The 27,301-nt window shown below is 39.9% G+C and overlaps 1 protein-coding gene across 1 annotated transcript; it reads left to right on the top strand.

The window, feature by feature from the left end:
* Positions 1-27,267, top strand: Lats1 (large tumor suppressor kinase 1). The gene is made up of 8 exons (XM_048354274.1): positions 1-375; positions 6,006-6,499; positions 9,075-9,222; positions 10,623-12,133; positions 14,269-14,851; positions 19,986-20,168; positions 20,380-20,486; positions 23,566-27,267. The coding sequence occupies exons 2-8, from the start codon at positions 6,149-6,151 to the stop codon at positions 24,073-24,075; spliced, it is 3,393 nt and encodes a 1,130-aa protein (XP_048210231.1). The 5' UTR covers positions 1-375; positions 6,006-6,148; the 3' UTR covers positions 24,076-27,267.
* Positions 27,268-27,301: the final 34 nt, after the last annotated feature.

Here is a 27,301-nt window from a genome sequence, read left to right as displayed (position 1 = left end):
GGCCGCACACGGGGCGCCGGCTCCCCTCAGCCTGGCGGCCCGAAGCCCCCAGTCCACGGCCCCCGCGCAAGCGACGCCGGGAAATGCCCACATCCGGGAAACCTGCAGCGGAGTGCGGCGGCGGCGGCGGCGGCGGCGGCGGCGACACGGAGTGGAAGGCAAAATGGCGGCGGAGGCGGAGGCCTGGTGCTAAGGGGGAGAGCCCGGTCCCCGCGACCCCCGCGACGGGCCGCGCAGGGCCGAGGTCGGCCCCCGGCATCTCTCGCCGCCCGGACCTACCCCAAGCCCTCTGGGATAACTGCGGGACTCTGGGCCCGGCCTCCGCACCGGCCCTGGGCCCGTGGCCGCTGTCCAGGAGCCCCGCTGTCCCCGCAGGTAGGTCCGGACTTGGCGGAGCGGGTGGGGCTCGCTCTCCCTTTCCGCGCCGGAGTCGGCGGGGCGGTGGCCGCCGGGGCCCACGCCCATCCCCGCTGGCGGGGGTCCAGGTGCCGCGGTGGACGAGCGGGCTGAGCCGGCCCGGTCCGGGCCTGACTGGGCGCTGGTGGTGACCCCAGCCGAGCCCTGCCCCGGGGAAGCGAAGGTGGGCCGCGCCCGGGCCGCGGGGAGAGCCCTAGGCTCCTGGGCCTCGGCCCCAGCGGGCACCCGCAGGACAGCCTGCCGCGCTGGCGGGGCCTCGAGTGGCCCGTCTGCCTCCCACCCCACCCCCAGCTCGTCCAGCGGGGAGGGAAGGGAAATGGCTGGGAGAGAACTCGCTGTAGGTCTTGGGATCGTCCAAATGGGCCCTGAATCCTGGGAGGAACTGTGAGGATCTCCCGGGAATCCCTCTTTCCACTCCTCGGTGGTGTTAGGTCGCCGCCGTTCGTAGCTGGAATGGGTGGGAGAAATGGACGTGTCTTTGTGGAGTACGTGTAGGTAAATAAGAAGCCGGAAAGAATTAGAGGCACGTTATTCATTGTAACTTGAAAAAGTACTCAGATGACTCTTGGGAGACTTCACCTCCACTCTAGGACTTCTTCAATTGAAAGACATATTTTGTAAGGGAACGGAGTTGAATATCTACTCATATGTCAAATCTGGCCATTAGAATATGCCCTAGAAGTTTCTCATAAATCAAGTGAGCCGTGTGTAATCTCAGGTACAGTAAAAGTGTCACACCAGTTTGGGAAATGGATGTGAATGACTGAGATCGTGAGACTTGTTAGACTTGAATGTTGAATCCGTTTTCCTCTTTGAGGAAGAAGAGGTAGGACATCATGCTTGGAATGAATGTTACTTATCTCTGCTAAGATACCTGCGTTTGTGGTTATCTTACCTAAGCTTGTTTCTTAACCTTTAAATATACGGTCAGGTAAAAAAATAGGTTAGTTGATTCCCTAGGGCTGTGGAGGAATTTGACTGATTTTGCAGTAAAAGAAGTAGCATTGTATTCCTCTGACAGGCCACTTTGGCCAGAAACTAGATCATGGCACAGGTTGGGAAAGGCACATTCTTTCTGTGCCTATTGACTAAATGTGCTTTGCTGCTCTCCAAAATAATTACAAAATACTTCTGCTACACTTTTTTTTTTTTAACATATGATACCTGGCTTTCCTTCTGCAGGGTCAATTTTTGTTTCTAATGTTATCCTTGTTATTCTGTATATATATATAGAGAGAGAGAGAGAAAGAGAGAGAGTGTGTCTTGGAACAGTTCCTAATCTGGTTAATTTTTTTTTAGCTGTGATGTTTATATTACGGGGCAACTTTTGTGCATCGGTGACTAAACAGTCATTAAACAACACTATTGGTAGAAATGGCATTTTTCAGGGTGAAGAGAAAAAATAGTGATTGCTTTTTTCCCTGCCCACGCCCCCCCCCCCCCCCAAATCTCCCTCCAGGATTGGAGATTGAACTCGGGGCCTCATGCATGTTAGCCAAGTGCTCTATTACTGAGTTATAGCCCCTGGATTTATAAATTTTTTTTAAGACAAGGTCCTGCTTAGTTTGAGTCCCAGACTGCCCTCAAAGCTGACATCCTCCTGGTTCAGCCTTCTGAGTAGCTGGGATTTCAAGCATGTGCCACCAGGTTCAGCTTTTTTCACTTTTGGTCAGTTAATTCTTAGAAATTAATTAGAGATTTGTGAATATTTCTCTCAACAATTAAGGTGGTACTGTACTACTAAGAAACAAGCATAATTCTCACAACTGATGTGGTCAAAGCATTGAATCAAGCCACTGTGTGTGGGGGGGGGGGGGGCGGGCACGTGTGCATGCATCGTGGGGCTTGAACTCTGGGCCTGAGCGCTGTCCCTAAGCTCTTCAGCTCAAGACTAGTGCTTTACCACTTGAGCCACAGCACCACTTCTGGTTTTCTGGTTGTTAATTGGGGATACGAGTCTCACTGATTTTCCTGCCCTTGGCTGGTTTTGAACTGTGATTCTCAGATCTCAAGCCTCCTGAGTAGCTAGGATTGCAGGTGCCCAGCAGGCTATCTTTTTATAAGTTTAGTTTGACCTAAGATAATGCTTTGAAATTATGTAATGGTACAATCCTTTTTTACAGAAAAAAATTTTAGGGGTGGGTGCATGAATGCCCATATATGCACCAATACTGGAGCTAGAACTCAGAGCCAGGGTGTTCTCCCTTAGCCAGCGGGGGCAGAAAAGTCTGCAGGACTTCATCTGCAATAGAACTGGCAAAAAAGCAGTGTTAGGAGTGTAACTCAAGTGGTAAAGCACCATCTGAGCCAGCAGAGAAAGCTTGAAAGCTTGAATTCAAACTATAGTACTGACAAAAAAGAAAATAACAGTAATGCCATTGTTGGTCATACTTTTTTGAAATTATGATTAATTAGTATACCTAACAATAAGTATGTACTTTTCATATATACACATGTGCCACCTATATACATACACACGCCTGTACAGGTTTGTGTGTGAAATGTATGAGGGATTTGTGTTTTGGGGTGGTTATTTTTAGTTATTGTTTTCATTGCTGGGGATCAAACCCAGGGTCTTATGCTTCTCTACCACTGATATAGACCTCCATTCATATACATTGTCTTTGATTCAGCAATTTTACTTCTAGGACTTTATCTTAAGCGTTGCACTCACTGCTCATAGGGGGCCCTTAATGATTGAATGGCCAGGCTGGGTGCCTGTGGCTCATACCTGTAATCTAGCTACTCAGGAGGCTGAGATCTGAGGGTCTCAGTTTGAAGCCAGCCTGGACAGAAAAGTCTATGAGACTCTTACCTCCTCACAGCACAGAGCTGTGACTCAAGTGGTAGAATATTAGCCTTGAGCACAAAAGCTCAGGGACAGTGCTTAGGCCCAGAGTTGAAACCCCAGGGTCGGCAAAAAAAGAAAAAGATTAGTCACAGTTTGTTTTGTTATTTTTGGTGGTTTTGTTTAAAAAAAAATAAAACCATTTCCTCAAAGTTAATAAGCATCTTTTTTTTTTTTTTTTGCCAGTCCTGGGGCTTGAACTCAGTGCCTGAGCACTGTCTCTGGCTTCTTTTTGCTCAAGGCTAGCACTCTACCACTTAAGCCACAGCGCCCCTTTTGTTTTTTTCTATATATGTGATGCTGTGGAATCGAACTCAGGGCTTCATGTATAAGAGGCGAGCACTCTACCACTAGGCCACATTCCCAGCCCATGACCATCTATTTTCACTGTTTCCAGTCAATTTCATGTGTTGATAATCACAACCACGGTTCACATATGTTAGTAACCTTACCTGAGAATTGGAGAGCTTCCCTTTCCTTTTCTCTATTGGGAAGGGCATTAATATGATCTTTACTACTGAAGCACTATCTTCACTTTTCTCTCTTCCCTCCGGCTCCCTCTCCCAGTCTTTCTCCTGGCGGTTGAACTCTGGACCTTACATTTACTTGGCTTGCTTGCTCAGCTGGTGTTCTACCACTTGAGCCATACCTCCAGCTCAGCTTATTGCTGTTTATTTTATTTTTATTTATTTATTTATTTTTGGCCAGTCCTAGGCCGTGAACTCAGGGCCTGAGCACTGTCCCTGGCTTCTTTTTTTGCTCAAGGCTAGCACTCTGCCACTTGAGCCACAGCGCCACTTCTGGCCATTTTCTGTATATGTGGTGCTGAGGAATCGAACCCAGGGCCTCATGTATATGAGGCAAGCACTGTTGCCACTAGGCCATATTCCCAGCCCCTGCTGTTTATTTTAGAGACGGAATCTCATAGATTTTTCTGCCCTAGCTGACTTCAAATCATGATGCTCAGGATCTCAGCCTTCTGAGTAACTGGGATTATAGTCATTGGCCACTAAAGCCCTGCCTATTGCACTTTCTTAGCTTTGAGTGTTAGTGGTTTTTGGCATTTTGTAATCTTGATGTTCTGTAATCCTAATATCTCACTGCTTGGAATATAGAAGCACTACTTTCCAAACATGAAAATGACTAAATATTTGAGCTCTTTCTCTTCAATTTCTTTTTTCTTTTCTTTTTTTTTTTTGGCCAGTCCTAGGCCGTGAACTCAGGGCCTGAGCACTGTCCCTGGCTTCTTTCTTGCTCAAGGCTAGCACTCTGCCACTTGAGCCACAGCGCCACTTCTGACCATTTTCTGTGTATGTGGTGCTGAGGAATTGAACCCAGGGCCTCATGTATATGAGGCAAGCACTCTTGCCACTAGGCCATATTCCCAGCCTCTTCAATTTCTGCTTTCATCTTAGCTGCTGCTTTTTTGACACTTTGTTTACTTATTGTGTGGTCATGTACCACTTTACCCAGTTGATAATGTTCAGGAAAATGTATCATTAGGCAGTCCCATCATTGTATGATCCTCATGGAATGTATTTACACAAACCATCACTCTGTAAATGATCAAGAGATACAGTGGACAAAAGTTATGTGGCTCCTGTGGTATAATGTGATACATTTTTTTTGCCAGCCCTGGGGCTTGGAGGACCTGGACACTGTCCCTGAGCTCTTTTTGCTCAAGGCTAGCGCTTTACCACTTGAGCCACAGTGCCATTTCTGGCTTTTCCTCATCTCAAGGAAAAGAAAAAGGAGGGGGAAACATTTTATGTAATGTATTTTGTTACAATAATAAAATAGTTTAAAATTTAAAAATATGATTTGTATATCTAAATTTTTACCCATTTTAGGTATGTATTTTGCTGTTTCCTAGTTTCTTTACAGAGCTGTATAGTCATCACTATAATTTTATTTATTATTATTATTATATATATATATTTTTTTGCCAGTCCTGGGCCTTACACTTGGCCTGAGCACTGTCTCTGGCTTTTGCTCAAGGCTAGCACTCTACCACTTGAGCCACAGCGCCACTTCTGGCTTTTTTGTATATACGTGGTGCTGAGGAATCGAACCCAGGGCTTCATGTATATGAGGCAAGTGCTCTTGCCACTAGGCCATACTCCCAGCCACCATCACTATAATTTTAGAACAGATAATGGGTTCATTTGATACCTAGTTTTGGGTACTTAAGATATATGTTCTGGGGCTGGGAATATGGCCTAGTGGCAAGAGTGCTTGAGCCTCTTACATATGAAGCCCCGGGTTCGATTCCTCAGTTCTACATATATAGAAAAGGCCAGAAGTGGCACTGTGGCTCAAGCTGCAGAGTGCTAGCCTTGAGCAAAAGGAAGCCAGGGACAGTGCTCAGGCCTTGAGTCCAAGCCCCAGGACGAGAGAGAGAGAGAGAGAGAGAGAGAGAGAGAGAGAGAGTTGTATTCAGGCTGTCTTTGAACTCAGGATCTCTGGCCTTAGCTTCCCCATGCTGGGAGTACAAGTATGTACTACGGTTATACAGAGTTTTTGTAATTTGTTCTTCTATTTTTTAGTTTTTGAATTTTTGCTTAAGAATACCTTGTAGTATCTGTTTATGTCAGTATGTCATAACTAGGCTAGTGGTGGTTGAGGTGGGAGGATTGCAAATTAAGGAGAGCCTAGCAACCTTTAAACCAAACCCTTCCTGAAAATTATTAATATTCTCATTTAAAAAGGACTTTATAGTTTTATTAATATTCTTTTTTAGGGTTGTTTGGCTTATAAAGAACTTTAACATTCCTGTGAGCTTTATCAAAGGATCATTTTCACTTTCGCTTAAGAAGAAGCTCTAAATCTTTCAGGAAGCACTCACAGAAATCTGCTGTGTGGGTCACATACATAGATGTTTTCATGAAGAGGAGTGAAAAGCCAGAGGGATATAGACAAATGAGGCCTAAGACCTTTCCTGCCAGTAACTACACTGGTAGTAGCCGACAAATGTTGCAAGAAATCCGGGAATCTCTTAGGAATTTATCCAAGCCATCTGATGCTGCTAAGGCTGAACATACTGTGAGCAAAATGTCAACTGAAGATCCTCGACAAGTGAGAAATCCACCCAAATTTGGGACACATCATAAAGCCCTACAAGAAATCCGAAACTCTCTACTCCCATTTGCAAATGAGACAAGTTCTTCTTCCAGGAGTACTTCAGAAGTTAATCCACAGATGTTTCAAGATTTGCAGGCTGCTGGATTTGATGAGGTAAGAACTTTTAAAGACCCAGAAAGTATTCTTACCCTATGTTACATTATACTTTTTAGGCTCAAATGGTTCCTTTTATTTTGAAGCTTATACACACCAAGAATATTCTTTCATTCATTTGGTACTGAGGCTTAAATTCAGGCCCTCACACTTGCTAGATGCTGTGCCACTGCTCCACAGATGTTAAATGTCTTACGTGGTTTTTTCATGTCATTGTTTTAAAGCATTTCATAAACCATTTCATAAACCCTAAGTTATTCTTTTATTAGCTGTGTCACATTCAAGGCTGCTGCTTCCTAGTTTTGAGGTTGTTAGAGATGGTCTTCCTGTGTACCTCAGACTTGAACACTGTGTAGCCCAGGTTGGCCCTCTTGTTAACCCCTACCCCAAGCATGTTTGAGCTTCCTAATATTCATTTTGTTGAGCAGTTTGTTAATTGTTCAAAGGAGTTACACTGTTGGGCTCCTCTCCTACATATACTGTCCTTAAGTGTATGTTTGTATATTAGATCTAATTTCCACATATGGGAGCGAACATGCGTCATTAAGATTGATAACTTTTTCAAGAAAGGGGAAAAGGACCTTGGGGGTGGGGGGGTGACAAGAGGTTCCTACCTCACCTTTTCTGTGGTTGGTCATCTTCAGATTTTTTATGTAGGATAATCATGTTACTAGCCTCTTCACCCAATATTACCTTTTCTAAGCCATTTCTCATATTTAAATGAAATGTTAAATTCTCTAGGACAAGAAAGTAGTTGCCTCCCTCTTATATAGTGCATGTCTGTATACTCTTTGCATGGTAGTATATAATTTTATGTTTACATTTAACATAAAGGAAGATAGCCAGCATTTGAACTCTAGGCACTGTATATGCTTTACATGTTTTTGCATTTAATCCTCACATATATTTCACATGCTTAGCCTCAGTTGAAGAAACTGAGGATCTGAAATATTAATCAAAGTTCACATAATTTTAAAGTGGAGCTGCTGGAATTCAACCTTAGGTAAGTGTGATTCCAAATTCTCTTAGTCCCACCTTACTATCTAACCTCTTAAAGTCTTCATCACAAAATTACATCTAATCTATTTTTTTCACACTAGTTTTGCTGTACTTATGTTCCTGAATAGTTTCCAGAAATGTGAACTCTAAGAAAAACCAAAACTGTAGCCAAGCACTGATGACTCACAACTGTAATCATAGTTCTCAGAAGAATCTAAGGAGCATGGTTTGAAGCCAGCCCAGGCAGGAAAGTCCGTGAGACTGTTGTTTTTAATTAGCCACCAAAGCTGGTAAGAGGTAGAATGCCAGCTTTGAGCAAAAATGCTAAGAGACAGTGCTTTAGGCCCAGTACCAGAACTCACCACCCCTTCCAAAAAAAAAAAAAAAAATCCAGACCCATATAGCTCCTTTCCTGATATACATAAGCAGTAATATACTTAATAAAATGTTTTGATACAAAAGTCATTTCCAGGTTTTTGTTTGGAGAAAGAGTAGTACTTGGGTATGAACTCTAATACTTTCCAGTGTCTCCAGCCCTTTTTTGCTTTTGTTACTTTTCAGATAAGGTCTTACTTTTAGCATGGACCATACTGGGCTTCAGTTTTGCTATTTATTTCCTGGGTAGTTGGAATGACAGGTGTACATCACTATACCCAGGTTTTTATTGGTTGAGATGAGGTGGTCTTGTGAGCTTTTTCCTAGGTTTTCTTTGAACTGTTATTTTTTTATCTCATTCTTTTGATTGGCTCTGATTATAAGCATGGACCACCTCATCCAGTTCATTTCCAGTACCTTGAGTGAAGAGGTTTTTGGGTTTTTTTTGCTGGTTGGTTGTGGAGCTTGAGCTCAGGAGTTGGGCACTGTCCCTGAGCTCTTTTTGCCAAAGCTAGCATTCTACCACTTTGTGACATACTATTTTCTGGTGGTTAATTGGAGATAAGAGTCTCATGGACTTTCCTGCCTGAGCTGACTTTGGAACCGAGATCCTCATATCTCAGCCTCCTAAGTAGCTAGGATTACAGGCATGAGCCACTAGTACCTGGCTAAGTTAAAAAAAAAAAAACAGTTTGATAAATTCTGTTTATATAAGAGTGAAATTAAGAATGTATTGTGTGGGCTGGGAATGTAGCTTAGCGGTAGAGTACTTGCCTAGCATGCATGAAGCCCTGGGTTCAATTCCTCAGCACCACATAAACAGAAAAAGCCAGAAGTGGCGAAAAGAACCTAGGGATAGTGCTCAGGCCCTGAGTTCAAGCCCCAGGACTAGCCAAAAAAAAGAAAAAAAAGAATATATAGTGTGTCCAAGCTGAGTTCAAGCCCCATAACAGAAAAAAAAATGTAATGTGTTACATAAATGTGAGAATATTAAAGAAACTAAATGATTTCAGGGATTTTGTTTTCTTTAGTAGTTTGAGATTTATTTTTAGAAATTAGTTTATAGTAGTTACAAATACGATGTTAATATGGTGGTCTAAGGTCCTGTTCTTCATAATTATGAATTTCTCTAAGGGAGCTTAGTGTTCTTTCCTGCCTACTGATTATACTATTTTTGTATCTTTTTTAAACTTCATATCAGGATATGGTTATACAAGCTCTTCAAAAAACTAATAACAGAAGTATAGAAGCAGCAATAGAATTCATTAGTAAAATGAGTTATCAAGATCCTCGACGGGAGCAGATGGCTGCAGCAGCTGCCAGACCTGTTAATGCCAGCATGAAAACAGGTGATTCATTAGACACTTTTTCTCTAATCTCTTGCAGTATAGTTTTTTGTTTTTTTTTTTTAAACACTTGACTATATTAAATCTTTGGTCTTCAATTTTGCTAACAGCATGCCAGGTGCTGGTGGTTCACATCTGTAATCCTAAGTACTCAGGATGCTGAGATCTGAGGATTGCAGTTCAAAGCCAGCTGGAGAAGAAAACTCCGTGAGACTCTTATCTCCAATTAACTAACAGAAATCCAGAAATGGGGCTGTTGATAAAAGTGGTAGAATGCTAGTCTTGAACAAAAATGCTCAGGGACAGTTGCCCAGTGCCTGAGTTCAAGCCTCATTATTGACAAATAAATAGGAACAAATAATGTCAGACATAATATCTATAGAAAATATATAACTTGTATGTCTCATATAGCTCACTAATGACAAGGAAGTAAAAATGATAGAGTAAGGGACCTTATTTGTTTTGTAAATTTGAGCTATAAGTGTTTATTACCTAGTCAAAAATAAATTTGAAAAGTAAAACCATTTACTAAAAAATTTTTATATATATTTTTTGGGTCGCACTAAATTAGGCTACAAACAGTTTAAAAAATACTCTTCTGTTGGGTGCTGATATCTCCTTCCTCTTATCCTAGCTACTCAGGAGGCTCAGATCTGAAGATTGAGGTTCAAAGTTAACCTGGGCAGGAAAGTTCATGAGGTTCTTTATCTCCAGTTAGCCACCAAAAACCTAGAAGTGGAACTATGGCTCAAGTGGTAGAATGCTAGCCTTGAGCAAAAAGAAAGGTCAGGGACAGCACCCAGACCATGAGTATAAGTCCCAGAACCAACACAAACATACACAAAAAATAATAATGATAATAGCAGTCTACTCTCTTAGAATTAGATGTGATGGAACAAAATCTTAGCATTTGAAAGACTAGGCTGGAGGATAATGAGTTTGAGGCCTGCCTAGACTACATAACAAGATCCTGTCTCAACATCAAAATCAGTCAAATAGTTTTCTTTTTTGTTTTTGGTCTGTCATGGGGCTTGAACTCTGGGCCTGGGCACTGTCCCTGAGCTCTTTAGCTCAAGGCTAGTGCTCTACCACTTTGAGTCACAGCACCACCCCCGGTTTTCTGGTGGTTAATTGGAGATGAGTTGCCCGAGCTGGCTTTGAACTGTGATTCTCAGATCTCAGTCTCCTGAGTAGCTACGATTATAGGCATGAGCCACCAGTGCCTGGCTCAACATTATTATTAACGATAGTCAACATGTTGTACATTGGATCTTTTGAACATATTTCTATTCTGACTGTTCTTCAAAGGGAATTACCATTTAGTAGTGTCAGAAGTCCAAGCTAAATTTTTCAAAAATAAGGGCTTAAAAACATGATTTTTTTTCTCTCTTTTATCACCATAGGGAGTGTGCAACATTCAATTAACCGCAAACAAAGCTGGAAAGGTTCTAAAGAGTCCTTAGTTCCTCAGAGACATGGCCAACCTCTGGGAGAAAACGTGGCCTATCGTTCAGAAAGTCCCAACTCACAGACAGATGCAGGAAGACCCTTGTCTGGATCTGGTATTACAGCATTTGTTCAAGCTCACCCAAGCAATGGTCAAAGAGTGAATCCCCCACCACCACCTCAAGTAAGGAGTGTCACCCCTCCACCGCCCCCAAGAGGCCAGACTCCCCCTCCACGAGGTACAACTCCACCTCCCCCTGCGTGGGAACCAAGCTCTCAAACAAAGCGCTATTCTGGGAATATGGAATATGTGATCTCACGAATCTCCCCTGTTCCACCTGGGGCATGGCAAGAGAGCTATCCCCCACCACCTCTGACCACTTCCCCCATGAATCCTCCTAATCAGGGACAGAGAGGCATTAATTCTGTTCCTGTTGGCAGACAACCAATCATCATGCAGAGTTCTAACAAATACAGCTTTCCACCTGTAAGACCTGGAATTCAGAATGGTGGTCAAACTGACTTCATAATACACCAGAATGTTGCTCCTGCTGTCCCTGTCAACCGGCAGCCACCTCCTCCATATCCTCTAACCCCAGCTAATGGACAAAGCCCTTGTGCTTTACAAACAGGAGGATCTGCTGCTCCTTCGTCATATACTAATGGAAATATTCCTCAATCTATGATGGTGCCAAATAGAAATAGTCATAACATGGAACTCTACAACATTAATGTACCTGGACTGCAAACAACTTGGCCTCAGTCATCATCTGCTCCTGCCCAGTCATCCCCCAGCAGCGGGCATGAAATTCCCACATGGCAACCTAACATACCAGTGAGGTCGAATTCTTTTAATAACCCATTAGGAAATAGAGCAAGTCACTCTGCCAATTCTCAACCTTCAGCTACAACGGTCACTGCAATCACACCGGCTCCCATTCAACAGCCTGTGAAAAGCATGCGTGTATTAAAACCGGAACTACAAACTGCTTTGGCACCTACCCATCCTTCCTGGATACCACAACCAATTCATACTGTTCAACCAAGCCCTTTTTCTGAGAGTACCACTTCAAATATAACAGTTAAGCCATCTGTTGCTGAAGCACCAAATTATCAAGGTCCTCCACCACCTTATCCAAAACACTTACTACACCAAAACCCATCTGTTCCTCCTTATGAGTCAATAAATAAATCTTGCAAAGAGGACCAGACTGGCTTGCCTAAGGAAGATGAGGGCGAGAAGAATTTTGAAAATGTTGATAATGGAGATAAAGAAAAGAAACAGATTACAACCTCGCCTATCACTGTTAGGAAAAACAAGAAAGATGAAGAGCGAAGGGAATCTCGTATTCAGAGTTACTCTCCCCAGGCATTTAAATTTTTTATGGAACAACATGTAGAAAATGTCCTCAAATCTCATCAGCAACGTCTCCATCGTAAAAAACAATTAGAGAATGAAATGATGCGGGTAAAACCTTTTAAAGTACCTATTTTTATACTTGATTATGTGTCCTTGTCATTTATTTTAAAATACTGTATTCCAGTGTTTTTTTCTTATAAATGTAATGTTACCATCCATTTAAATGAGATTGATTTTAGCATTTTACCTAAGTATTTCAAGATTTGCTCAGAATTTCCTGAAATAAAGTTCAGGAAAGTCAAGAAAAATATAAATTACTGTGGAGTTATAGTTTAGTGTGGGAATTTCTCCATGTAAAATTAAATATGCTAATAAATAAGAAAAATATAAATTTATAATGTAAATATTAGATGTATAGAATCCTCTTATATGAAAATTGGAAGAAAGGTTATTTGCTATGTGTTACATATTATCTTACAACATTTAGAAATCAGCTAGAAGATGGGTACCATTGGTTCATGACTATAATCATAGCTACCAAAAAGGCTGAGATTTGAAAATCACAATTCGCAGCTAGTCCAAACAGACAAATCTAAGAGACTCTTATTGCCAAATAACTTTCAGCCAAAAGCTGAAAGGGGAGGTGTGGCTCAAGCAGTAGAGTGCCTAGTGAAAAAGCTTAATGAAAGACATGCTGCTGAGCTCAAGCCCAGTAGCGGCCAAAAACAATCAGCTAGAAATACCTGGGTGATCTCTTGATATACTTGTAAAAGATTTCTTTACACTTGTAAATTTAAGTCAGAGTGTACTCAAAAAGAAATCAGAACAAGCGAACATTCTGATCTGTTGTAATTCTGCACAGATCTCTTTATTACATATTTTGGTAGAACTAGCATCACTATCATTGTTATCATATGCTTAAAGTTCAAAGGTTTGAATACTAATCTTATGTCTACTACTCAAAATCTAAGACGCTCAAACTTGTGATTAAACTTCTTAAGATAGCTGTTCTTTTAAAGTGATTTTTTTTCTTCCAAATCTGATTTTATAGTATACTTTTTCTCACAAGTAGAATTGTTAGAGAAGAAATATCACGATAATCCTCCATTGTTTATTTATATTGTAGATCTTAGAATTTCTTACTAAAGTCTATCTGTATGTATTTTTCTTAGTTTATTTTTCCTTTTTCCTCTTCACTTCCACTAATAGCTGATTTAAACTTTTATGGTGTTGGAAGCTTTGCTGACTTCTGTAGCCTCCATTACTGTGTAGGCAAGTAAGATTTTTAAGAGAAATAGTTCTATGCTAAGTTTGGCATGCCACCCTCCTTAAAAGATTTTTGCATGCAAATGCGCATCCTAACAGAAGCATGAAGTTGCTAGATTTGAATTAGTCTTGCATTTCTGAAGTTAAAGCCCTTTTCCAATTGAATTTCTCTTCTATTTAGTAAATTTTCTCATTAGTAAAATTATTTACTAATTAGCCAAAAGAAAGTTCCTCCTTTCTAAATTCAGGTATTCCATATTTACTTAGAAGTGGGTGTTTGTTTTTAATCTACTTTTTTATTTTTTCATAAGTCACACTATTCTGTGCATTTAGTGTGGTGGGCCATGAGTCCTGCACTTACTTTAGTCTTATACAAAAGATAGAAGGGAAAATAAGACTGTTATGACTTGTGCATTTCTTAAAAGTGATGAAGGAGTTGATTAGAGGAAGCATTCTTTTGTTGTTACTAATATATCGTTTTGGGTTTTTTGGTTTTATTTAGAATAAACGAGCCTGGGGTTGGAAGAATTTTTCATGAAAGATAAAATGAGGGGAAGGGTATTTGAGGCCTAGGCATTCACAAGAAGGAGGATTTAATGAAAGCTATCTAATCCTATAATTTGGGTGATTGCATGGAGAGTTAAGAATGCATGTTAACAGACATTGGTTTTATTGCATATTGGGAAACTTTCTTTTTAGTGCTTTAGAGAAGAATAGAAAGCTGTTGATATTTTTTGCTCTCTGTAGCTAAATTTGCACCTATGCTCACCTTTTACATCCTGTTAACTATCTCTTAAACTGCCCTTTTGATGATTAATTTTCTCTGAAATATATTCTAGATTTCTAACAGCTTTATTAAAAAATGATTATGCATTTAACCTTTAAGTACATGCCTGAATTTTTTTTTCTGAGCTATTTCTCACGATTCAGTATTGAAGAAGAAAATTCCTCATTTAACATGTAGTTTATTTACCTAGGTTGGATTATCTCAAGATGCCCAGGATCAAATGAGAAAGATGCTTTGCCAGAAAGAGTCTAATTACATCCGTCTTAAAAGGGCTAAAATGGACAAGTCTATGTTTGTGAAGATAAAGACATTAGGAATAGGAGCATTTGGTGAAGTTTGTCTAGCAAGAAAAGTAGATACTAAGGCTTTGTATGCAACAAAAACTCTTCGAAAGAAAGATGTTCTACTTCGAAATCAAGTTGCTCATGTTAAAGCTGAAAGAGATATCCTGGCTGAAGCTGACAATGAATGGGTAGTTCGCTTATATTATTCATTCCAAGATAAAGACAATTTGTACTTTGTAATGGACTACATTCCTGGGGGTGATATGATGAGCCTGTTAATCAGAATGGGCATCTTCCCAGAAAATCTGGCACGATTCTACATAGCAGAACTTACCTGTGCAGTTGAAAGTGTTCATAAAATGGGTTTTATTCATAGAGATATTAAACCTGATAACATTTTGATTGATCGTGATGGTCATATTAAATTGACTGACTTTGGCCTCTGCACTGGGTTCAGATGGACACATGATTCCAAGTACTACCAGAGTGGTAAGTAAACTTACACAAATTATTTTAGTTCACAATAATGTGACTTATGCAGTAAAACTTAAGTAAAATTTATGATGGTATTATCACTGAATGCCAGTGCCAGTAGAAGACCTGAGGGATCAGGTCTTAACTGTTGAAGAAACAGACGACTTACAGATTTATAAAAAGAAAGAATGTTGACTTTCTAAGTATTATTAACATTTATTTATTTTTGTTGGTCATGAAGCTTGAACTCAGGGCCTGGACACTATTTCTGAGCTCTCTTTTTGTTTGTTTTTAATTTTATTTTATTGTAAAGGTGTTGTATAGAGGGGTTGCAGTTACCTAGTAAGGTAATGAGTGTTTCTTTTTGAACAGTGTTACCCACTTCTTCATTTTCTCCTGCTTTCTTTTTTTTTTTTTTTTTTTTTTTCTCAAATTTTTATTTTCAAACTGACCTACAGAGAGGTTACAGTATTTCTCCTGCTTTCTCTCTCCTGTTTTGAGCTCCTCTTTTCAAGGGTAGCACTGTACCACTTTGAGCCACAGTGCCACTTCCGGATTTTTTTTTTTTTTTTTTTTGGCCAGTCCTGGGCCAAAGACTCAGGGCCTGAGCACTGTCCCTGGCTTCTTCCCGCTCAAGGCTAGCACTCTGCCACTTGAGCCACAGCGCCGCTTCTGGCCGTTTTCTGTATATGTGGTGCTGGGGAATCGAACCTAGGGCCTCGTGTATCCGAGGCAGGCACTCTTGCCACTAGGCTATATCCCCAGCCCCCCACTTCCGGATTTTTGATGGTTATTTAGAGATAAGAGTTTCACAGACTTTGTGGCCCAGGCTGGCTTTGAATCGCAGTCCTCATATCCCAGCCTCCTGAGTAGCTAGGATTTCAGGCATGAGCCACCAGTACCGAGTGCATTTTATAATCTTGATGTCCTGTAACCCTAATATTTACCTGCTTGGAATAAAGAAGAAGCACTGCTTTGCAAATGTGAAAATGACTAAATATCTGAACTCTTTCTCTTCAATTTCTGTGTTTAGCACTATTAACATTTTTAAGATAACCTTCTGTTTTGGGTTTTTGCTTTGTTTGTTTCACCATATTAGGCTTTGAACTCTGGACATTACACCTGCTAAATACGGAGCCTACCATTTGAGACATTCTGCCAAGCACCTTGAGTTAGCTCTTTATAAAATTGTCATTTTGAAGTACAAGGCATCTTTTAAAAAATAATTTGTGTGCTTATGTGCTGGGAATGGGGCTTGAACTCAAGGTCTCACATGCTCACTGAGCTTGCTTGTTTACAGCCGACATGCTACCACCTGAACTATATCTCCAGTTCTGGATTTTGTTGTTGTTGTTTTATCAGTCCTGGGGCTTGAACTCTGGGCTTGGGCATTGTCTGTGGACTTGTTTTGCTCAAGATTAGCGCTCTACCATGTGAGCCACAGTGCTACTTCCAGCTTTTGAGTGGTTTATTGGAGATGAGTCTCAGGGAGATTCCTGCCTGGGCTGGCACCAAGATCCTCAGATCCCAGTCTCCTGAGTAGCTAGAATGACAGGTGTGAGCCACCAGCGCTCAGCTCAGTTCTGGATTTTTGCTAGTTAATTAGAGATGGAGTTTCTTAGGCTTTTTTGCCCAAGCTGGCCCTGAACTGAAATCCTCAGGGTCTCAACCTCCTGAGTAGCTAAGGATCCCAGGTGTGAACTATCGGTATCTAGCTTAAAAATAATTTTTAAATGAAGCCCCGAGTTTTTTCCATATTGCATATAAAAATCGTTGCACTATTTAGAATTTTTTGTATGGCTATCATACACCTATTTCTCTAAACATGTTATGTACATGATTTTGTTTAATCATATGACACTGTGAGGCAGGATGAAGAAAATGAGGCTGACTTAGGTAAAATTACTTGCCCAAGGTCAGACAAATTAAGTGTGAGGGCTAGGCTTTGAACCCAGGTTTGTCTGATTACAGGCCCATGTTATTTCCTACCACACCACACTGCCTTACCAAGAACCCTCGAAGCCCTAATGGAAGTGTAAGTTGATCTCACATTTGTTGGATACTTACTCTGTACTTAGGTGCGTTACATGCATTATAACTTACTCTTTATGACAGTCCTCTAAAGTATTATTAGCCTCCTGTGCTACTGTGAGGAAAAGTAGATTGATATGTAATGGAAAGTGTCCAGGTTTATTATATTACTTAGAGTTAATCTTTAAAGTATGATGTGTGTGTGTGTGTATGCATGCATATGTGTATGTGTGCTGGCCTGGGGCTTGAACTCAGGACTGGAGTGTCTTATTTGGTGAAAATCTTCACTAATGAATGGAAACAGTGTTTCAATCAAACTTCCAGGTGATTACTGTAGTTAAACTCTATATTTCATTAGGTGATTTCATCCCCTATGGCTTTAAATATCATATGCGTGCGCGTGCGTGCATGTGTGTGTGTGTGTGTGAAAGAGAGAGAGACTTTGATACTGGGCTTGAACTCAAGGCTGGTGTGCTACTACTTGAGCCACACATCCACTCACAGTTTTTTTTTCTCGTTAATTGGAGTCAGTAGTCTCATGGACTTTTCTGCCTGAGTTGGCTTCACACCTCGATCCTCAGATCTTAGCTGCCTGAGTATCTAAAGATTACAGGCTCAAGCCACTGGTATTTGGCTTGTCCTAATGATTTTTTCCTCCCTGCCCTCCACATCTCATTCATCCATCAACAGCCCTGTTTATTCCACCTCTAAAACATATCCTGAATCTATAACTGTTCACTTCTCCGCACTTCATTATCACCATGCTAGTTCAAGTATACTTATAGTATAGTCTGGTCTGTTTTCATTATTCCTGTAGTCTGTTCTCTACAATGTGGCCCAGATTTTCTTTCTTTTCTTTTTTAAAAATACAATTATGTTTTTCAGACTCTCCAATATCTTCACTGTACAGCCCATGTACACTGGGTTTTCCATTTCTAGCCAGTCTCTTCTCCATTATTATCTATACTAATTTTCACTGTTTTGGTTATGCAAAGTCCTAGCTGTGTGCTAGTGGGGATTGCAGTTTGAAGCCAGCCGAGGCAGGAAAGTCCATGTGACTCTCATCTCAATAAACTATTCAGAAAGGGCCAGAAGTGGTGCTGTGGCTCAAATGATAAAAGCACTAGCCTTGAACAGTAGACTCAATCCCTGAGGTCAAGCCCCAGGATTGGGAAAAAGAAAAAAAGTCTTCTGGTTTACATATTTTTGTCCTTGTCTTTTACATCTTAGCAAATACCACCATTGCAGTTACCCTTCCCTAGCCACTCATGTAATGTAGCTATCTAGTTACAATTGTTTCATCACCTGTGTTGTCTGTAGGACATTTCACTGTTTCTCTTTTGGGTTGTTTTTTTGGTGCTGTTATAGGGCTTTGGGGCTTGAACTCAGGGACTGGGTACTGTCCCTGAATTGTTTTGCTCAAGGCTTACACTACCACTTGAACCAAAGCTCCACTTCTGGATTTGTGGTGGTTGATTAGAGATTAAAAAAAAAAAATCTCATGAACTGAGCTGGCTTCAAACTGCAGTGCTCAGATCTTAGCCTCCTGAGTAGCTTGCATTACAGGTGTGAGCCACTGGTGCCTAGTTTTTTTTTGTTTGTTTGTTTTTGTTTTTTAATGAGCAAATGTATATTTTAGTGTCATCTTAAAAACCTCCTAAGTTAGAAGGAGCACTTAGTTTCCTGGGATAGCATGCCAGAGGTTTTGAAATCTCTATAAATCCTAGCAAGCAATTCATACAGTCTTTTTTTTTTTTTTTTTTGCCAGTCCTGGGGCTTGGACTCAGGGCCTGAGCACTGTCCCTGGCTTCTTTTTGCTCAAGGCTAGTATTCTGCCACTTGAGCCACAGCGCCACTTCTGGCCTTTTCTATATATGTGGTGCTGAGGAATGGAACCCAGGGCTTCATGTATACAAGGCAAGCACTCTTGCCACTAGGCCATATTCCCAGCCCCAATTCATACAATCTTAAGCCCACAGCTTCAGAAGGTCAAGAATTGTCTCTTCAGTCTACTAATACTCTTCTGTGTTGTTTTTTCCCCCAGTTCTTTCTTTGTTTAAAGAGATGGTGTTTCCTCAGATATGCATTCTACCATTAAGCTACACCCGCAGTCCTACCTTCAGTATTTTTGTTGTTGTTGGTTGTGGGGCTTAAACTCGGGGCCTGGGTGCTGTCCCTGAGCTCTTTTGCTCGAGACTAGCAATCTACCATTTAGAGCCACAGAGCTACTTCTGATTTTCTGATGGTTAATTGGAAATTAAGAGTCTCACAGAGTTTCCTGCCCAGGCTGGCTTGGAACTATGCTCCTAAGATCTCAGCCTCTTGAGTAGGAATACAGGCATGAGCCACCGGCACCCGGCACCCATCTTCACTGTTGTTTTTTATATGTGTATTTTTTTGTGTGTTTCTTATTAGAGTACAAGCTGCTTGAGTTAACAACCTTGTCTTATTTATTGTCAATTGTTGAAAGAATGAAAATGCTTAAATTTTATTTGAAAATTTGTCCAGAGAAATAATAAAGCAGTATGAATTACATTTAGTTTACCAGCCATGTTTTACATCATCATGTAGCACTGAGTAAATTTCTGACTGTTGTGTTTTCTTAGTGTAAAAGTTTTCCTCTTTGTTTAGTTTTGGTTTTTTGCCAGTCCTGGGGCTTGAACTCAGGGCCTGAGCACTGTCCCTGGCTTCTTTTTGCTTAAGGCTAGCACTCTGCCACTTGAGCCACAGCGCCATTTCCGGCTTTTTCTATATACGTGGTGCTGAGGAATCGAACCCAGGGCTTCACGTGTAGGAGGTGACCACTTTACCACTAGGCCATATTCCCAGCCCAAAGTTTTCCTCTTTATAGTTCAGAAAATATGTATATACAATATCCAGGGTACTAAAATCATTTACAGTGATATCAGAGGCAAAACCAAGGGAAGGGAATGCAGAAAAAGAAAAGAAAAGAAACGCCCTGGTCAGTAATGAACATCGTACATGATTTGGCATACTTTGTTTTAATTTCTCACAGTAGAAAATATTACCCACCCTAAATCATGATTATAAAAGGTTTAACAGACTTAAAGTTTCTTTTTGTCCTTGTTGCTTTTTACTTAAGTTTTCCTTTTCACAGGTGATCATCCACGGCAGGATAGCATGGATTTCAGTAATGAGTGGGGGGATCCTTCCAACTGTCGATGTGGAGATAGACTAAAGCCCCTAGAGCGGAGAGCTGCACGCCAGCACCAGCGATGTCTAGCACATTCTTTGGTCGGGACTCCCAATTATATTGCTCCTGAAGTATTGCTGCGAACAGGTAAAGCATTTAGTCTCATGTATAATCTTACTAGATTATATATAATCTTGACTAGGTTAGTCCAAATTTACATTTTATGTCTAGTTTTTCAAGTTTATGATAAAAGTATTGAGTTGATGGTATAAATTGGTGGTTTAATGTTGGTTGTATGAATTCTGAACATATTTAAGGAGTGCTTATGAATAACTTTAGTTTTGGTATTTCACCTTAGGATATACACAATTATGTGACTGGTGGAGTGTTGGTGTTATTCTTTTTGAAATGTTGGTGGGACAACCTCCTTTCTTGGCACAAACACCATTAGAAACACAAATGAAGGTAAGGTATAGAATCTATACCAAAAGAAATTTCAAAGTTGTAAACCAAAGACCTTTATGTACAGCACAAAAACCAGTACTTCCATGTATATTCTTTATGTAAAATGTCCAAGGCTTAGAGTGTTCCACATTTTTTCAGATTTTTGAATATTTGTGTATACATGATATATTAGTGATGAGACAGTCTAAACATGAAGCCCATTTATGTTTCATAGGCCCCTTTAGACACAGCCTGAAGACAATTTTATTTTAATACTTTAAATGTACCTTTTAATATTTTAATGTACCTTTTAATTTCATCTTTTTACAGTAAAGGGACTTGTGCCTTTTTTGACTGATTATCAGGAGGTATGGAATTAGGACCATCATATCAGCACTCCAAAAGTTTTGTATTTTACAGCATTTCACATTTTTTATTTTATTTATTTATTTTTTTGGCCAGTCCTGGGCCTTGGACTCAGGGCCTAAGCACTGTCCCTGGCTTCCTTTTGCTCAAGGCTAGCACTCTGCCACTTGAGCCACAGCGCCACTTCTGGCCGTTTTCTGTATATGTGGTGCTGAGGAATCGAACCCAGGGCCTCATGTATATGAGGCAAGCTCTCTTGCCACTAGGCCATATCCCCAGCCCCAGCATTTCACATTTTGTTTTATGGTTTTTTTTTTTGTTTTTGCCAGACCTGGGGCTTGGACTCAGGGCCTGAGCACTGTCCCTGGCTTCTTTTTGCTCAAGGCTAGCACTCTGCCACTTGAGCCACAGCGCCACTTCTGGCCGTTTTCTATATATGTGGTGCTGGGGAATCGAACCCAGAGCTTCCCGTATACGAGTCAAGCGCTCTTGCCACTAGGCCATATTCCCAGCCCAGCATTTCACATTTTGGATTTGGGAATTAAGGATATTCAACCTGTATTTCACATAGAAAAGATAAAGACTGAATTTGTAAGCTAGACTTGGTGACATATGAGCCTGTAAACTCAGCTACCCTAGAGGTTTAGGGAAGGAGGATCAAGAGTTCAAGGCCAAGCCAGGCGCTAGTGGCTCACACAGTCCTAGCCACTCAAGAGGCTGAGATTGGAGGAATGTGGTACGAAAGTAGCCTGAGCATGGAAAATCTGTGAGACTCTTTATCTCCAATGAATTACCGAAAGAGCTGGATATGGTGCTATGGCACAAGTGGTAGAGCACTAGCCTTCAGCAATAAGCTCAGGGACAGCACCCAGGCCCAGAATTCAAACCCCACTGGCAAAAAAAACACAAGAGTTCAGGGCCAGGTAGTATGAATGCTAATCTTTTTGTGCGTGTGAACTGGTATCAGAATTTTGAACTCATAACCTCATGCTCTTGGGTTTGGGGTTTTTTGTTTTTTAGCTTTTTTTTTTCTCACAGATGGCACAATATCATTTGAGCTAAACCTCCAGTCCACCTTTTTTGCTAGTTAGTTGGAGATAGTCTCTTGGACATTTCTGCCTGGGCTGGCTTTGAAGTGCAATAGCCTTCTGAGTAGGACTACAAGCATGAGCCACCAGTACACAATGTCATCCCCTTCTTTATATATCCCATCCCTTCTCAGCCTTCCTTCTGAAGCCCAGTTAACACTGAATCATTCTTATTAGTTTTGAGTGTGTCTTAATATTTCTTCTGTAACCTAACCCCAAGGTGTAACTACCTCTGTCATTGCATTTAATATTTTAAAACCTCTTTTGCAATTTCTTTTCTTCTTTTTTGGGGGGGAGGTGCAGTACTGGGCCTTGCACTTGATTGGTTTGCTTGTCTGGCTGGTGGTCTACTATTTGAACCATGCCTCCAGCTCTGTTTTTGTTGTTTTGGAGATGAGGTGTTACAGACTTCTCCTACTGGTTGGCTCTGTAGATATCAGCCTCCTGAGTAGTAGGATTACAAACACAAACCACCAGTGCCCAGCTAGAATTTCTTACAGTGTTACCCAGCTGATAACATAGTCTATCAGGCTTGTATTTTATATCCTTTCAATATCATATCTGTATATATATGTGCATATAGTTATATGTGTGTATGTAAGTATATTTGTATATGTGAGTGGGGAGGAGAGAGAAGGCAAGAAAAAAGGATTTTCATTCTACTAGAAAAACAATCAGGGCTGGGAATATGGCCTAGTGGCAAGAGTGCTTGACATGAAGCCCTGGGTTTGATTCCCCAGTACCACATATATAGAAAATGGCCAGAGGTGGCTCAAGTGGCAGAGTGCTAGCCTTGAGCAAAGAGAAGCCAGGGACAGTGCTCAGGCCCTGAGTCCAAAGCCTAGGACTGGCAAAAAAAAAAAAAAAGAAAAAAAGCCCAATCAAATATATAACTCTCAATTGTAAAGAAGCAACTCCAGTCAGTAAAGATTGTAGGTCAAAGCCAGCCTAGGCAGAAAGTCTTTGGAAGATTCCATCTCTAGTTAACCAGTAACATGCTAGACTAGAAGAGTGATTCATGTGGTAGAGTCAACTGTGAATAAGAAAGCCGAGTGAGTTTGAGGCCCTGGAGTTCAAGCTCCAGTGCCAGCACACATGCAAATTATTAGAAATATTGTAGAAGTAAATGTGTGAGGAGAGGAGGAGGAGGAGTAGTAGTAGCAGTAGTGAAGGTAGCAGTTTCTACCAGAAGGGCTAACAGAGGTAGTAAAAACTATATGAGAGGAAAGGATAGGAGAAAAGTCACTTTCCAACAGTGATTCTTTATTAATGGTCTAGAGTAGTAAAACAACATGCAAATCATTTTTTTAAATAGCCCAATAAGACTTTTGGTGTAAAACTCTGAAGAAATTTTAGTTTTCCTCTCTTCCTAGCAATTTTACTTGTCTGTCTGTTGGTTTGTGTTGTGGTACTTGAAGCTAATATTTTTGCTGGTCCTGGGGCTTGAGCTCAGGGCCTGAGCACTGTCCCTGGCTTCTTTGTGCTCAAGGCTAGCATTCTACCTCTTGATCCACAGCGCCACTTTCAGCCTTTTCTGTTTATGTGGTACTTAGGAATCGAATCCAGGGCTTCCTGTGTACTCAAGCACTCTACTGCTAAGCACACTCCCAGCGCAGAAGCTAAATTATTTAAACTCTTCTTTAAAGGTTATCAACTGGCAGACTTCTCTCCACATTCCACCACAAGCCAAATTAAGTCCTGAAGCATCTGATCTGATTATTAAACTTTGCCGAGGACCAGAAGACCGCTTGGGGAAGAATGGTGCTGATGAAATAAAAGCTCATCCATTTTTTAAAACCATAGATTTCTCCAGTGATCTGCGACAACAATCTGCTTCATATATTCCCAAAATCACACACCCAACAGACACATCAAATTTTGACCCTGTTGATCCTGATAAGTTGTGGAGTGAAGATAATGAGGAAGAAAACGTAAATGACACTCTCAATGGATGGTACAAAAATGGAAAACATCCCGAACATGCCTTCTATGAATTTACCTTTCGGAGGTTTTTTGATGACAATGGCTACCCATATAATTATCCAAAGCCTATTGAATATGATTATATTAATTCACAAGGCTCAGAGCAACAGTCAGATGAAGATGATCAACATACAGGCTCAGAGATAAAAAATCGTGATCTAGTATATGTTTAACATATTAGGAAAAATAATGAAGATTTGCAAAAAGGCCTGAAAAGCAGGAATTTTTGAATTTTGAGACTAAATGTATGCAAGTATGGCAGAGCTATGTATGTGCACTCTGTGTACAGTATTTTTATTTTCCTAAATTATGGGAACTCCTTTTAAAATGTTAATTTATTCCTCCCTTTTTAATCAGTAATTTAGAAAAAAACTGTTATAAGGAAAGTAAATTATGAATTGAATATTATAGTCAGTTTTTGGTACTTAAAGTACTTAAAAAATAGTATTGTGTTTAAAAGGAGAAGCCTGGTATCTATTTGTATATATACTAAATAATTTTAAAATTCAAGAGTTTTTGAAATTTTTTGAAAGACAGTTTGTTTTATATTGCTTTAACCAAATATGAAACATACCCACATTCCCAGAGTTTTTCTCCTCCTGTAACCTTATTTTTGGTACAGAAAAAGCTTAAAAAATTAAGCTATCATTTTGGAGAGTGTTCCCAGGCTAATGATAATCCGTATAAGTCACCTCCTGGAGCTAAAAAATACAGAGTGAAAATGTTCATCACCCCTCTTCCCCCAGAATATTTAATCTCCTAGTTTCTTCTCCGTAATTACTGGCTTTTGAAGAAGCCATAGCACTACTAATTTTGACTCCATGTTGATCATAAAGCTGCTTCCAGTTTTTAAAAGGGAACAGGTTGCCATAAATCAATTTTATTTTCAAATACTAAAAGTGAAGATCATTCATGTTTTTACATTGAAATTAGGAAAATGTTTCTATGCTTAGTAGACAAATACTCAGTGTATAGACAGTTTGGGTTAGCAATTATTTTTGATATTTACTTAATATTTTTTCAAGGAGCTAGGGATGTAGCTCAATAGTAGAGCACTTGCCTAGTATGCACAAGGTCCTGGGTTCAATCTTCAGCACTGCAATACAAGAGAAAAGACTAGTCTTGATATGTCATTAATGCTATAGATTTCCTCTTTCAGAATAATATTAAATGAACAAATTGTTACTGACAAAAGAAGTATGGCTATTTGGCAATATTTTACCTATGGATAGATAGGTTAGTTGATGAGAAATAATTGCTAACTTAATTGAAATGGCTGTTGCTAATTAGGAAAAGTTACAGTGGTCTTAGAAAATTTAGGACCTCTTATTTAATAGTTTTTGAATATGCCAATTTATATTATGCTTAGATTCTAAGGAGGAATTGTGGTTCCAAACCAAAATACATAGAGGTTATCATGTAGAAAGGGGAATCCGGCTCTACTCTGACCTTACTATAGGTTTGTATCTCATTTCCTTTTCTTAAGTTTCATTATTTTTACAAATTGCTTTATCCAAACTTAGTGTAAGAGGCATAATTGTAGTGATTTTTCAAAATTTTAGCTTTCTTCATAAAAGCTAATGGAAACCATATTGCAGTAAAATTGAAGGCAAAGTGGTTCCAGCTAGATTGCACCCTGTCAGTGCTCAGCTTGTAGGTTCAGCCTTTGAAGTTACTAGTTCTTTTGACAGTGTACTAAAGGCTGTGTGGGCTCTGGACCCAGGAAATTATGCATATCAATACATGTACATTTACAGTTTGGAGAGATTCTGGACATGTTGAGACCTGTCATAGACTCTTAAGGAATTCTGTCCTGTAAGAAAATGGGTATCTTAAACTACGTTTACACTACACAGATTGGCCTATCTTGTGTCCATACTGACAGTGTGGTGTGAAAGACCTGTAGCCTGTGACAAGATGGTCCTGTGAGTAGCGGCACAACACTAAGAGGTTTGAACACCATGGTGAGGGCACTGGAATGCTGGGCTCATTATAGGCTTAAAACAAATAGTTGTGAAAGGTTTCTAACTTGAATCCTAGAAATAAATGTGCTATCATACAATGGTGATTTTTACTTCATGGAGCATTTGATTCGTCCTGTAAAATATTATGCAAAGCAAAATAATTCAAGAATTTTTAGCGAGGCACTCATATAAGATATTCCCCTCTTATTCTTTGGAATTTTTCAGTCAGATTTGCTTAAATGGTAATTGTTTTACTTCTGGCCTATGGTGTGATGCAGTAAAACACCAACTTTGTTACATTTACATTGAGGGAAAACTAAGGTGCTGTCTCCCTCCCTCACAAAATCAATACTGTGTTTTCCTCATAGGTAAGAAACACCACAATTTTGTAGCCCTTTACATTTCCTCTGACAGTATAAGCAGTATACAAGCCATAGGTATCTGCAATTTTAGTAGTTTGGATATACTTGTTAGCTGTCTTATTTCCCAGCTATATCCAATTCTTCCAGCATAGTATCTGGTGCTTGCTAGTTAAAAAGGCAAGAACAACATTTTAAAAACATCAAGATACTCTCAATTGAAGTAGCATGAAAACATTGGTTCTACATTTTCTTTTTAAAAGAAAACTTCTCATTTAAAAGCTTGCTGTCTTTCTTAAACTTACCCTTTTTATATGCATATCAATAGTATTTATAAAATGTGTTCTATAATTATGTAATTGTAGATACTGTTACGTATTGTCCAGTGACATCCTAAGGCAGGCCCTATTGCTGTATCTTTTCTACCTTCTCATTTGTAATAGAAACTAGAATGTATGACTAAGAAGTCACTTTGAGATTGACTTTTTTAAAAAGTTATTACCTTCTGCTGTTGCAAAGTGCAAAACTGTGAGTGAAAATGTTTTATTCTGACTTAATATGTTAGAACTTAGAGAATACAGTGGGAAGATCTTTAGATATTGCTGCTGCTGTTACCCAAGGTACTTTAGAAATTTTTCTTTAATAAAAAAAGAATTCCTTTTGTATTTAAAGTTAAACATTTAGCCTGTTTGTTTTAATCTAAAGCAAAAAGTAATTCGGGTCAACATATTGATATATTTGTAAAGCGCCTTAATATATCTTTTGTGGAAGGCACTACACGGTTTACTTTTATATTGTATTTTGTAAATAAGTATTTTGTATTAAAATGCAATCGATGACAACACTACAGTTTTATAAAATAATGGTTTGTTAGAAAAGGAATTACAGCTTTGCAATATAATAATTGTTTTTGCATACTTCTGAATGTAATAGAATGAATAATCAGTCTGTGTTTTTAATGAGTCTGTTTGTATTTTCCCAATCATTTCCTCTGTAACATTTGCTAGGATAATTTTTTTAAAGTAAAATTCAAATGTCTTCATTATGTGAGGAAAATTGAACTTTTTCTTTCTTTG

This window comes from Perognathus longimembris, chromosome 9 (assembly GCF_023159225.1).
Source record: "Perognathus longimembris pacificus isolate PPM17 chromosome 9, ASM2315922v1, whole genome shotgun sequence".
NCBI classification, from domain to species: domain Eukaryota; kingdom Metazoa; phylum Chordata; class Mammalia; order Rodentia; family Heteromyidae; genus Perognathus; species Perognathus longimembris.
This window is presented reverse-complemented; position numbering and strand designations above follow the sequence as displayed.